The sequence below is a fragment of the Ranitomeya imitator genome, chromosome 6 (genome assembly GCF_032444005.1).
Source record: "Ranitomeya imitator isolate aRanImi1 chromosome 6, aRanImi1.pri, whole genome shotgun sequence".
Classification (NCBI taxonomy): Eukaryota; Metazoa; Chordata; class Amphibia; order Anura; family Dendrobatidae; genus Ranitomeya; species Ranitomeya imitator.
Window position 1 is genome coordinate 81,000,406 of NC_091287.1, and position 13,609 is coordinate 81,014,014.

General features: G+C 43.4%; 1 protein-coding gene across 1 annotated transcript in view; it reads right to left on the minus strand.

Annotated features, from left to right (window-relative positions):
• Nucleotides 1-940: 940 nt before the first annotated feature.
• The window catches only part of ITGB8 (integrin subunit beta 8), a 130,896-nt gene continuing 118,227 nt past the window's right edge, over nt 941-13,609 (minus strand). Inside the window, exons 12-14 of the mRNA XM_069729820.1 lie at nt 8,993-9,096; nt 2,633-2,796; nt 941-1,665 (exon numbers count right to left, since the gene is read on the minus strand). Coding sequence (XP_069585921.1) covers nt 1,543-1,665; nt 2,633-2,796; nt 8,993-9,096 — 391 coding nt within the window. The 3' untranslated portion in view covers nt 941-1,542. The remainder of the gene's footprint in view (nt 1,666-2,632; nt 2,797-8,992; nt 9,097-13,609) is intronic.

Here is a 13,609-nt window from a genome sequence, read left to right on the forward strand (position 1 = left end):
AAGCGCTGCTCTGAAGCACTAGGGATCATGCGGTTTGTACCAATGATGTGAACATGTTGCTGGTATGACATTATCAGGGTCACATTTCTCTCCCCCCTCTCAGACAAGCAGGAAGCTGGGAGGCAGGGAAACTTTCCTGAAGGCAAATCATGAGAACAACCTTTTAAAGGGAACCTGCCACGTCTAGAAAGTTTGTTCACCTGATGATTTAGAGCAATCTGCAGGTAAACAGTGTTTAAATCTTATTAATTCAGTTAACTAAAGCAGCATCTACAGGAAGTCATTGCAGGAAGCGACTCTAATTGCTGCCCACTATACAGTGCGCACGCTGTAATTACTCCCTGGCACACTGATTGACACCCTGCTCTGCACACACCTGCAGCGCATATACAGCATATATGCTGCACAGCAGGCTATCAATCTGTAACTCTTTCCTGCAGCGCCCCATTGACTGGAAGTGAGCGGCTGCAGGGAAAATAAAACCGCATTTTCTACCTGTAGCTGCTGCTCCAATAAGCTGGCTACATGGGATTTCAGCACCATTTACCATCAGATTATCCCTGACCATGCAGGTATATAGCCTTCTGGATGTGGAAGGTTGCCTCTAAAACTGCCAGATTATACTAAAAGTTGTTACTTTTATGGTCATTTTAAGAGTTACTTTAAAGGTGGAAGTAAAATTATATCAAATGTATTATTGCAATTTTTAGAGCCCTATGACAACATTTTACCTAAGTTTTAGTTTCTTATTTCTTTCAAAAATGCTATCATTTTGAATAACACGATTTCACGACATCATACGACATAAAATGCGCATCTTTTGAGTAACTTGAGTAAAGGCCCGTTTTCGCACATAAAAATTATTACAGTACATCCCAACTGGATGAATGAAGCCACCTCATTGTTTCCCTTGCAGCAGTTTAAGCACTCGAAAGTTGTGTTGTTTTTTTTTTTTCTTTTCCATGTCCACAGATGTAGCAGAGCTGAATGTGTCATTGGACTTTTTTTGTGCATCAACAATATTACAAATCTTAAGAGTCCAATGACAAACTCCTCTCAATGCATCTGTCTCGGGACAAGGTTACAGACCTCTCTGTGGAGTGCGCATACAATCTAGCTAAAGTGTAATCAGTGCTTCGTAAAAAAAAACATACAAAAGGTAATAAAAAGAATAAAGTGCTAGATTCAAACCTTGTACCGTACAGTAGTAATGCACATGGATCTAGTAGAGCAGCTAAACGACAACTCGGGAGTTACGTCAGGTCCCAAATCTATACAAGATGAGACACAAATCGTGTAGGAAAAAGGAATCGCTTCATGCCGCCGTCACCTGCAGAACGTCACGCTCTTCTCATGATTAGTCTTTTGCTAGGTAAACTAGGGCATCCGTTCTGATGGTTTGTGTGCTGGCACGTGCGCAATAAACAGGTCCGGCCCATTTATATGGCATTAATAGCATTCTAAAAATTGTCTAGAAAAAGGCATAAAAGTCACTGGATGCACACGGCACAATGTGATGTGGGTCACCTATTGCCAGCCTTCTTAATACTTGTACTTGAAGGCTTCGTGTGCTGCCAGCCTCCCAATGTTGATATTAATGTCTTCTGGTTTTTCCCGAGTATATGTCACGGTCCTTGAGTACACATTGTGCAGGCCATTTTTATCCTGTGGAGGAGAAAATATAATATTAAACAGCCTTCATCTATTTTTGGTCAATGTATCCGTTTTTACCATCAGCGCAGTATTGTGCATTCTTGTATGCAAAAATGAATTGGAAAGAAAAAGTGTTCCATGTTTCTTCCCATTAGGGTAGGCGCCCACGATCAGGAATTGCTGCGGTTTTGACGCTGTGTATTTATCCACCATCAAAACCACAGAGGCCAGGTGTTACAGCATAGTTGATGGGATTTCTAGAAATCCCATGGCCACTATGCGTGTGTGCACGCCTGCGGATCACCCGGGGAAACTGACATACGGCGCATCTTTCAAGACTGCAGCATGTCAGTTTCTCTTGCAGAGGCGCAACAGAAATTTCCACAACAGAATGTATTGGATGCGGTAAATCCGCACGGTTCAGTGATCACATGCGGATTTACCTGAGTTCAATAGACGGCATTGAAAATAGGCTGCATCCAAAACGCTGCTACTTCTGGGCGGTGGGCTCTTAGCCTGAGGGCTCCTACTCACTTGCGCGAGACTCAGATGAGTCACGCATGTTAATACCCAGCGCTGCTGCTGGCACTCAGAACGGAACGTGCAGCCGCATGGGAATACATGTGGCCGCGCGCTCCGCTCCTCTGTGCCAGGTGCAGTGCCGGGTATTAACATGCGAGACTCATCCGAGTCTCGCACAAGTGAGTAGGAGCCCTTAAACACATAAAATCCATCACTGACATCCATTGGCTGTTTTTTTTGTGATGGTCACATTGATTTGAATGGGCAAGCTTTCTCCATAACTCGGATCAAAAACTAACATGCCTCCATTTTTTGTTTTTGAAGACACTGGGTCCACAAAAACAGACATCTGAACAGCCACATGGACTATAATGGCTACATATTCTATCTGTGAAACATACAGAACATGGACGTAAAAAGACTGCAGGGAGAGATTCCAGTTGTTGGGGAACCTTACCTTCATTGATGTTGGCACCCTGTAGTCAGATGAAGAGGTCCTCCTGTTGTTACTGCATTGTAAGAAAGTAACTCTAATTATAAGTATAGAAAGAAACCCAATAAGGAAAGTTGCTGTAAAAATGATGAAAAATATCTTCAGGATCCAAGGGTCTGAGAAGCATTCTGAAAAGAGAATGTAAATGAGAGGTAATGACTGCACGGAATGAAACTGAAGGGAAAAAGATACAGATTAGATATTAGAAAAACTTTCAATGAGTGGAACAGGCTGCCATGAGAGGTTATGAGTTCTCCTTCAATGGAAGTCTTCAAACATAGGCTGGACAGACATCTGTCTGAGATGGTTTAGTGAATCCTGCATTGAGCAGGGGGTTGGACACGATGACCCTGGAGGTCCCTTCCAATGCTAACATTCTATGATTCTATTACTTACTTTCATATACTGGGTTGGGATGCTGAAAGCCCACAATGACTCTCTCTATCAATGGCATGATGTGTATCAGACACAAAATGTCCTGACCCCAATATAGAGATAGGTTAATTGAGGGAGTGGTAGGGAGACCTGCCTCCGTCCCCTGTTGGAACCCCAAGTATGGAGTGGGTTGCCTCCCCAAGGAACCCTCGACCCCGATACCTTTTGACCAGTCCGACCAAGTCATCAGCATTCCGGGAATCTCCCTTGGCAACCCAAGTCTGTATTGAACTCAGAAGGATACACGCGAACCTGTCCATCTCCACCCACTCTACCAGAAGATTCTGTCTGCATCCATTTTTGGAACAACTGCAGCAGATCAAACATTTCTGAATGAGAGGATTTGTCACAGTGATACGCCTAGCGGTAGACCAGTTGTGCCCTGACAGTCACTGTCACCCCCAAGTGCGCCAAAATTCCTGTTTTCAGCTTCACATTTTCTGTGGCAACTTGTAAGGCTAAGCCATAGTAGTCTTCCTGGTGCTCCCCCGTTAAGTATGGCTCCAGCATTTCTGCTCATTGCTCTGGCGGGAGTTTCTCCCTCTTGGCGACCCTTTCAAAAAAAATAAAAAAGGCCTCTATGTCATCACCAGGGGTCATTTTCTGCAAAGCTCTCCTTACCACATTTTGCATGGAAAAGTCATCAGCTGACCTTGGAGTAAGAGATTCTGCCGTGCTACGAACCACCTTTGTGGGCAAATCAATCTGCTGCTGTTGACAGTGCAGGACTTATTGCTGTTGCTGGGTCTGTCGCGTAAGTGCTTACTTGTCTCCTGTTATGCCAGCTGTTGCTGCTGCTCGGCTTGCACCAGCTGTTTAATCAGATCCTTGCTTGCTGGCTTACGGCTGCTTTCACCAAGAACATGCAGTACCTCTGGAGCAGTCACATGTGTTCCTGGGGAACACTGCCCGCAATTCTAGCATCAATTGTGCGAATACTACTCAACTTTCATGTGTGGTGAGGCAAGACAGGAACTGTTTCAATTCAAATTTCCAGGCTGGTTTATTGGTACTTCATAAAATATGCCACAAGCAAAGGAAAATAAACGGCCTTTCAGTGCAGGCAAAACACAGTAAACAGTTCCAACACAGTCACTTTACAGAAAATACAGGACACACAGACAGGATAGCATCCAGTATACCGGCTCAATCTGGAGACATCACACATGAGGTCTCGCCGCCAGATACAGACCACGTGTCAAAAAACAGATTCCATTTTAACACACCATTTGAACCACACCTAAGGGTGGGTAATTGAGAAGCCAGTCCTGCCCATAAAACCTGGCCCAGATGCACAAAACAAGTCTCCTAGTACTATGTGCACTAGCGAATTACCCCAGATTTACATCACAGAGGATAACCACCTACGTGATACATGCCCCCCATCAACTGTGTCCGGCAGCCACCTTACAATCTATAGATAGATAGATAGATAATAGATAGATATAAACACCAAATTTACCATTATGCTACTTTGGAAGATAATGACTCTTCCTCTTGTTAAGGATCACGTTGTATTCCTTAACACAGAACAATACATGGCACTGTTGACAGGCTGTGCCAAATGCCATGTACTGTATATAGAGTCCAAAACAAAGGAAAAAGCTTCATATGATATTGGTGGCATATGGCAGTATATTAGATCACTATGAAAGCCGTATTATGTCTTCACACTATATGGATAAGTGCATGAACCCATAAAATGACTACAGAATCAATGTGCCCTTCTAGCACAGACACAGATTTTCGTGCTTAGTTCTCAGTAAAAGCTAAAATGACCTTGAATGAACTTGAAGGATAATGTCATAATTATGAAAAAAACAAGGCCATAGCTGTCTAGTTGAGAATATAATTTGCTGACAAATGTGCCTTATTCCTAAATAAATAGTAAATGTGCATGCCATATTTCAGCTGTTCATTTACCAGGGTAAGTAAGAAACTGAACAGAAAAGATGGAGGCGAATGCACTTTTACTTTGTTTTCATAAATATGTCCACTCATTATTACAGTTCCATATTTAATTCAAATGAGAAAGTTTTCAAACATTAGTCATCTTTTGCAATTAACACATTAGAAGATGACAATGGTGGAGTCCTTGATCTTGGACCTCACAGATTATGAATTGGTTTATCCTAAAGAAGAAATGTGAAACTTCAAAACGCATTGGCAAATAAACCACACTGCAGGATTCAGCCATTCTTCTCCGCTATCGATTTCTACACCTCATGGTCATCAGCTGTCATCGTTTGGCCATCTGACACGTTACTTTCTTGGCTTGATTCTCCACTACTTGTTTTTTTTAAGGGATATGTTCATTTATTTAAATTAAACTATTCAAATATCAAAATAAAAAGTTAAATAATTCTTTGTAGAGTGCCAAAAATTAGCAATCCTACAATTTTGTGGGATTTTTTTGGGGGGGGTTTAATGTTATAGCATTAACTGTGCAGCAATAATGAACATTATTGTCTAAGTCAGTATGCTTACAGCAATAATAAAGTCATATAGTCTTGTTACGTTTTAAGGGAATCTATCAATAGGAACAACCCTACTAAGCCGTCTATACGGGCATGCAGGTCATAGAGAGCTGAATAAAATGATACCTTGATATCTGCAATCTGATGTCTTACTCCAGAGAATTCCACATTTTTCTTAATATGTAAATGAGCTTCTAAGATCTATGGGCCGGACATAGATCTCCCTGAAAATCTGCCTCCAGAGATTATTTTAAAGAAAAGGGGGCCATTACCGGTGGGAGACATGTAGAAGAAGAAAGAACACTCACACAGTCAAACTGCAGTGTGAGACACACAGTGTCTCACACTGGTAATGACCCCTTTCATTTAAAATAAGCTCCGGAGGCAGATTCTCATGCAGATTATTATCATGATTATTATTGTGCCATTTATTCCATGGTGCTTTACATGTGAAAAGGGGTATACATAATAAAAATGACGACAGCTATATTAAACAATACAAGTCACGACTGATACAGGAGGAGAGAGGACCCTGCCCGCGAGGGCTCACAATCTACAGGATCCGTATCAAGCCCATAGATCTTGGCAGCTTACATATTAAGAATAAGGTGGATTTCTCTGGAAGGCGACATCAGATCATAGATTTTAAGGTATAATTATATTCAACTTTCTATTACCTGCATTCCCATATAGATGGTTGATCCTGCCGACAGATTCCCTTTAATACGTTTATAAAATAAAAATGTATATATATTGTACAAAATAATACAATTTTGTGTATTAATCATATTCTATCAACTATATCTTGCTAATTTTCACTAGGCGGAGCTGATTTTGCAGGGCAAGTGAAGTGTAGTTTTTATTAATACCATTAGGGAAGTGCTTATCCTCATAGCTATAGCGCTTCCTAAATAGCTGCGTCGATAACATGGATACCTGGAGCGCTCCTGATAATCAGCTGCATGTGTCGCGGCTGTGTGACAGTCATAACACATGCATGGAGATACTGTTTGTTGGGCTCTCCATACATGTCACACAGCCGCCACACATGCAGCTGCGGTGCCGAATAGCTTATTATCGGGGGCGCTCCAGGTATCCGGGTTCCCGATGCAGTTATTCGGTAAGCGCTATAGCTACTCGGATAAGGCGTTATCTGAAGCTATTCCCTCGCCCCTAGACACCATACATCTGACTTTTTGACCACTTTTGCACTTTTGATAGCTTTTTTGCAAAGTCAGAAAAACTAACTGCTTTGGGGGAGCCTCCCCTCCCCCCTAACTGCAACTCTGGCACCAGTTTCTTTCTTTTATAAGAAGGTGTGGGAGAAACAATGAAATAATTGAATAGTTTGGACAGCTACAATGTGACAATAACAATCATGATTTTTGATTTGTTTATTTTCAAGGTGACAAATAGGCATTTTTTGAAATTGAAACGTTTCTCTTTATTTTTACTTTTACGTAATCTTGTTTTTCTTCCCACTCTGAGACTTGAACACACAACTTTTGATCGCTGGTACAACATGCAAAGCGACTTTGTAGTTCTGCATTGTCCCATCCTACTAAGTCCTCCTCTGGAGTGCGAGCAAACATCTACTGTCTGTATCTTCTGTCTTTGTCTACGGAATTTGTTTCTTTATTTTATCGTATTTGCTGCTTTTATGGGTCATCATCTGCTTGTACTCCTTTCGTATTATCCCACAAGTTGAATAAATACATAATAGTGGAAGTAAAATGAATATTGGTCAGGACGGGTCTCTCGACCCTATGTTATACGCCTAGCAGGCCTTTCACTAGGTAGAGTCATCGTTCTTAATGACTCCCACTAGAACTACTCTCTAAGCGATCCTCAAAGGCTGCAAGTCATCAGTCATCAACTCGTAAGATTCTAAAGACTTCTTCTAATTCCCCCGACTTCCTAAACACAATTGAATGTTGTTAATAAAGTGAAGGAGGAACGGTCTGTGCCTGATACCACCAGACCTTTCGATAACCTTAACATATTTGGAAAGATGACATATTATGCTGCCGTAAGACTACAAATTACTAGACTTGCAGTTTATCGGCCGCTGCGACCTTGCCATTGGCGATGACCTTCTAAAACTTTGAAGTGTGTACAAGGGGTCTGGAATTCATCTAGACAAAATCATTCCTTAGGCTGCACAACTATCTTGATGTTATAAACGAGGTAAACACAGTCTGCTCCTTTTTCTTCCTTGGCATGGGCAATGTCACAGACGTTCTGACTGATTCCCAGCAAGTTTATGTTTAAGATCCCTAATGTCCAGAAATCGGCCATCTTGAACAACATTTTTGGTTGAATTTGTAAGAAAAAGTTTAACTCCATTCTCGATAATGCAAGTCTCATTTCTGGACAACCAAGTCAGTTTCATTTATTGTACGTTTTTTGGGGGTAATCCCAATGTAGATACTTAGCACGTATCCACAGGATAACCTAAAAATCTCTGGTGGATATGAATCCCACTCCTGAGACCTAGGTGAAGAAAGTGAGATCTCTGACACATGACCAGTCTGGGGATCACCTCAACATTCACGTCTAGGGTCCCTTGATGCCTGTTGTTTGCACGGGGGTGAGAAGTTTGCCTCATATTTATCAGATATTTAAGTCATCTACAGTGGATAAACTTAAAATTTCAAAACTGAGAATTCACCTTTAAATGAAATTTTTGCTACCTCATCAGAGATCAGCATGATGTAGGGGCAGAAACCCTGATTCCAGCATTTTAACACTTGTTCAGCTGCTTGCTGCAGTTTGATAAAATCCCTGCTGCAGATCTAGCAGTTCTCTGAATCCTGAGCTCTGTATAACCCTGCCCACACCACTAATTGGGAGCTTTCTGCCTATGCACAGTGTACACAGAAAGTTGCCAATCAGTGATGGGGTCGGGATTATATAGAGATCACGAATATGGAAGATTATGTCGCAGCAGATTTACTCGTCCTCTAATCATAATCTACTGCTGATAAAACAATGATTTTATCCAAGCTACAGCAAAGCATCTCAGTATGTGACACATCACAGGAATTGGGATCGCTGTCTCTACATTATGTTATTCTCAGATTAAGTGGCAAACACCTGGTGACAGATTCCCTTTAAAGTAGTTTTCTCATCCTGTCGCTTTAAGAGCACAGCACTCCCACTAATAGGCCTTTTATATGAAGCTTGTGGCATACCCTCACTTGGGTCTAAATATCACACAATCAGCAATATGGCTGACCATAAAGCACACTAAATATAAGTTGCTATTGCAACCTAGAACCCCTTTAAAATGGCGTATATTAACATTTCCAGGCTGTGTCTAGGAATCGAGGCCCAAAACGTGCAAAATATTGTGGGTTTAAACATTCTTTTATTATAGGACAAGACAAAGTTTTGCCAAAACTATTCTTACCATAAGTCTGATCGATATAGTACACCAGTGTGTTACATTTGGTCTTACTGGGATCCTTTGGACTGGCAGATCCGTTCAGCGAGCCGAGAGCGTGCTCACAGTTCCTGTGCATTAGATAAAGAGAGGGGATCAGTCACGTAGTTATTAAAGAGCTTACAAATCGGTAGATTCTGAACAGGATGACTTAATGTGCGGAAGCAGGGAATAAGAAGCAACAAATGTACACAAAGATCTTAAAATATATTGTAAGTCTAGCTTTTTGGCAGCGTATTACTAAACACGAGAAAGGTGAACGTCATATTTACCAAGATATCCAGTCGTGGCCAAAAGTTTTGAAACTGACACAAACTTTTGTTTTCACCCAGTTTGCTGCTTCAACATTTTTAGATCTTTTAGTAGATGTTTCTATGGTTACTGGAGTACAATTATCAATATTTCATAAGTATTTAAACATGTATTGAGAATTTATCAGGTTTACGCAAAGAATCAATGTTCACAGTGTTGACCTTGATATATTTTAAGACTTCTGCACTGCTCTCTAACATGTTGGCTATCAGATTGTGGGCCAAATCCTGACTGATGGCATCCCACTCTTGCCTAATCAGTGCTGTGAGATTACCACACTTTCTGTGTTTCTGTTTGTCCACCCCCCTTTTTGAGAATTCACCTCAGTGGGATTGTAATCCGGAGAGTTTCCTGGCCGTGGCCCCAAGATTTTTTTTCACTGATTTACTTAGGCTAGGTTCACATTTGCGGTTGAGTCTGCAGCGTCTCGTCCGCAACCGCATGATAGCGCTGCGTTTTTTATCCGCATCAGCTTACGCATGACGGATTAAAAAACACAACGTTTGCACGCGTTTTTGCATGCGCTCGCATTGTTTGTGCGCATGCGTGTGTTATGAAAAATGTCTTCAAGAATTTCCTTGACACAAGCCACGCCCAATGTCTTGCCTTGGACTATGCTGTTCCGTCATGTTGGAAAAAGCATTGTTCATTACCAAATTGCCCCTGGATGGTTGAATGAAGTTGCTCCTAGAAAATGTTTGCAAATAATTATTTGTTCATTGCTGTGTTCCTAGGCAAAATTGTGAGTGAGCCCACCCTACGGATAAAAGGCCCCCATGCATGAATGGTATTAGGACTCCCGGTAGTCAGGACTACCCTGACGAAGAGGGCTGCTGTCCCTCGAAACGCATTGGTTTCTTGTTCTTTCTGCGCACCCGTCCTTCTCTCAATCGGTGACATCACTCCGAAACCCCACCCATCCCTTTTCCACCGCATACACAGCGTGCTTCCGGCCGGGGCACCTGTGATCATTGTTGGCGTCCAGTGCAGCTGTTCCCGCGCACCGACTGCGGTCACCCTCTGCAGCACAGCGGTTAGTCTTCCGGACGCGGGCACACCACTTGTCGTCCCCACACCCAGGATCAACACCGGGCAACCTAACAGGATACCATATCCACATCTGAATAACAGCATATTCACGCATTATTAAAGGATTCACCACCAACTATCCACCGCTATCGATCTTCTAGTGGTCACCCCACCTCAAGGCAATTCAGGGAGATCATACCCTCTCCCACCAATTGTTGGGATCATCACCTCACTAAACTAAGGCTACGTTCACATTAGCGTTTCGCTAATGTGCGTCGCTGTTGCGTCGGCGACACAGCGACGACGCAGCGGCGACGCGCCCCTATGTTTAACATGGGGGACGCGTGCGTTTTTTTGGTAGCGTTTTCCGACATGTGCGTCGTTTTCGACGCTAGCGTCGGACGCAAGAAAATGCAACAAGTTGCATTTTTCGTGCGTCCGATTTTCGTCAAAAAACGACGCACGCGTCGCAAAACGCAGCATTTTTGCGCGCGTTTTTGGTGCGTCGCCGACGCACCGGCGCGCAACGCTAATGTGAACGTAGCCTAAGTGCCACTCATCAGATCCGTCCTTTTGGCATAACCGCAGTAAGTTTCTCTTCATTTGCATATTTAACATCTTCACAATTTGGCTTTACACATGTATGGAGTAGCGCGGTGATATATTCTTGTTTTTTTAAGATTTACATTTGCAATTCATCTGGTCACTCTTCAAATGGCTGAATTCAGATGTCTGTGTATCCTGAACTTGACAGGTTCATGTTCATCTATGAGGCTGTCAAATTCAGGTCAGGATACTCCGTGGCCAATCCACGCATCATGGTCCATACGTGGACCGTGACACACAAACATCTGAATTGGGTATAACAGTATAGAGTTAATGCAAACTGCCGCTATAAAAATAGAACTCGTGAAAGGCAAGATTTATGTCAGTCTCAATATTTTTGACCACAACCGTATATTGCCTCAAAATATCACATTAAACTGAACCTGTCACGTCATTTTGCCCTTCAAAACTGCCCCCATTGCTGTACAGGTCATGTAATGCGCATCCCTAAAAATTTCTGTAAAGCTAGTGACCTAGTATATAAGTCAAAAAAACACTTTTCACCTTTAGCCACATTCTAAGTAATTAATGTAAGGTCCTCTTTCCAGTTGTGATGCCACCACAGTTTGATGGCCTGAACGGCCATTTTCCAAGGACATCTTGCGTCTGTGCTCTGACAACCAGCTCCTCACCAATGAGCACTGAAGCTTAATATATGGCTATTGGGTCAAGCACAGATCGAAAAATTAACTGAGTACGTACACCCAGCTTGTATGTGCATGCCCAGGGGACTGTTTATTTGTACGCGGGCACATGATTTCCACAGAGAGCGGTGTGATATCAGGGCAGTACCGGCCATCAATCAAACTGCAAACTGGGCATCATGGTGGCTCAGTGGCTAGCACTGCAGCCTTACAGTGCTGGAGTCCTGGGTTCAAATCCCACCAAGGACAACATCTGCAAGGAGGAGTTTGTATGTTCACCCCGTGTTTGCGTGGGTTTCCTCCGGGTTCTCCAGTTTCCTCCCACATTCCAAAGACATACTGATCGGGAATCTAGATTGTGAGCCCCAATGGGGACAGCGATGATAATGTGGGCAACTTGTAAAGCGCTGTGAAATTAATGGCGCTATATAAGTGACTAAAATAAATAAGCAAAGCATAGTGATAAAACAAAAAATAAATAAAACTGTGATTGGTGTACCAGGCAGGAGCGTGACAAGGCAGATATCCATCATCACCCTGTGACTGGAAGCCAGGGATTTACATAGAAGGTGACTAAATATTAAAAATCTCTTTTTAATTATGTACTGGGACATTTACCTGTACACAAACATGTTAGGGGTGCACCTTACATGACGTATATGTCAACGGGAGCAGTTTAGTACGGCAAAATGAGGTGACAAGTTCCCTTTATATTCACATCAAAGAAACACTCCAGCGGGAAGGCGACAAGTCCTGAGTTCCAGATGGCGTCAGATTCGCACAGCGCGCCATGTGTATGTGGCGGTCACAGCATACTGACCTCATGGTTACCCCCCTGGGGGGTCTGTAAATTGAGGAACACTAGGAAGACATAGATCTCCTGGCACCATGCCCATGTGATAGTATGAAGCTCCACTACAACAGTATGTTAATATTTGTGCAGCCATAATGTGATATAAACATGGCGTAGTCATGGACCTTCTTCCACAATTCTGTTTCCCAGTCATCATAATTCTCACCCATTATGTTTCCTCTGGCCTTGTTAGAAGGGTGAGAAAACTTTTTGCAAGTACAGACGGCCAGCCTTAAAGGGCCACTGTCACCCCCTCCAGCCGTTATAAACCGTAATGCTGCATTCTGACAAGGTGGCTCTTTTAGTTTTTGTTTCTGTTATTCCCACAATAAATGTATTTATAATTCTGCTGAAATACCTATCTTTGTTCATGGAGGCGGGACTGAAGCCTCCTCTTAGAAGCGCCCAACTGCCGTCAGTCATCTCTTGTGTAGATTTTCGCCGCCCCCTCAGCACTGTTATTGTGTGAATTCCGGCGCCTGCGCTCTGCTTTTCTGCCTTGCGCAGACGCATAGAGCATTTGCCGTCCTAGCGCTGGTGCCGGGTTCCGTTCTGCGCCTGTGCGGGCAGTGCGGCCACCCTGTTACTGAATCCCCGCCCCGCACTGTGTTATGCATTATGCACAGTGCGGGGCTGGGATTCCTGGGCATGCGCACTGCGCTTCTCAGACGCTCCCCAGGTCCCCCGCCTTTTTAGCGTTGCCGGAATATATAGGTATCCTTGCCGGCGTTTGGAACAGCCGCACAGAACAACGCTGGAAGGCGGGGGACCTGTGGAGCGTCTGACAAGCGCAGTGCGCATGCCCAGGAATCCCAGCCGCACACTGTTCATACTGCATAACACAATGCGGGGCGGGGATTCAGTAACAGGCTGGCCGCGCTGACCGCACAGGCGCAGAAAGGAACCCGGCACCAGCGCTCGGACGGATAATGCTCTATGCGCCTGCGCAAGGCAGAAGAACAGAGCGCAGGCGCCGGAATTCACACAATAACAGCGCTGAGGGGGCGGCGAAAATCTACACAAGAGATGACTGTCAGCAGTTGGGCGCTTCTAAGAGGAGGCTTCAGTCCCGCCTCCATGGACAAAGATAGGTATTTCAGCAGAATTATAAATACATTTATTGTGGGAATAACAGAAACA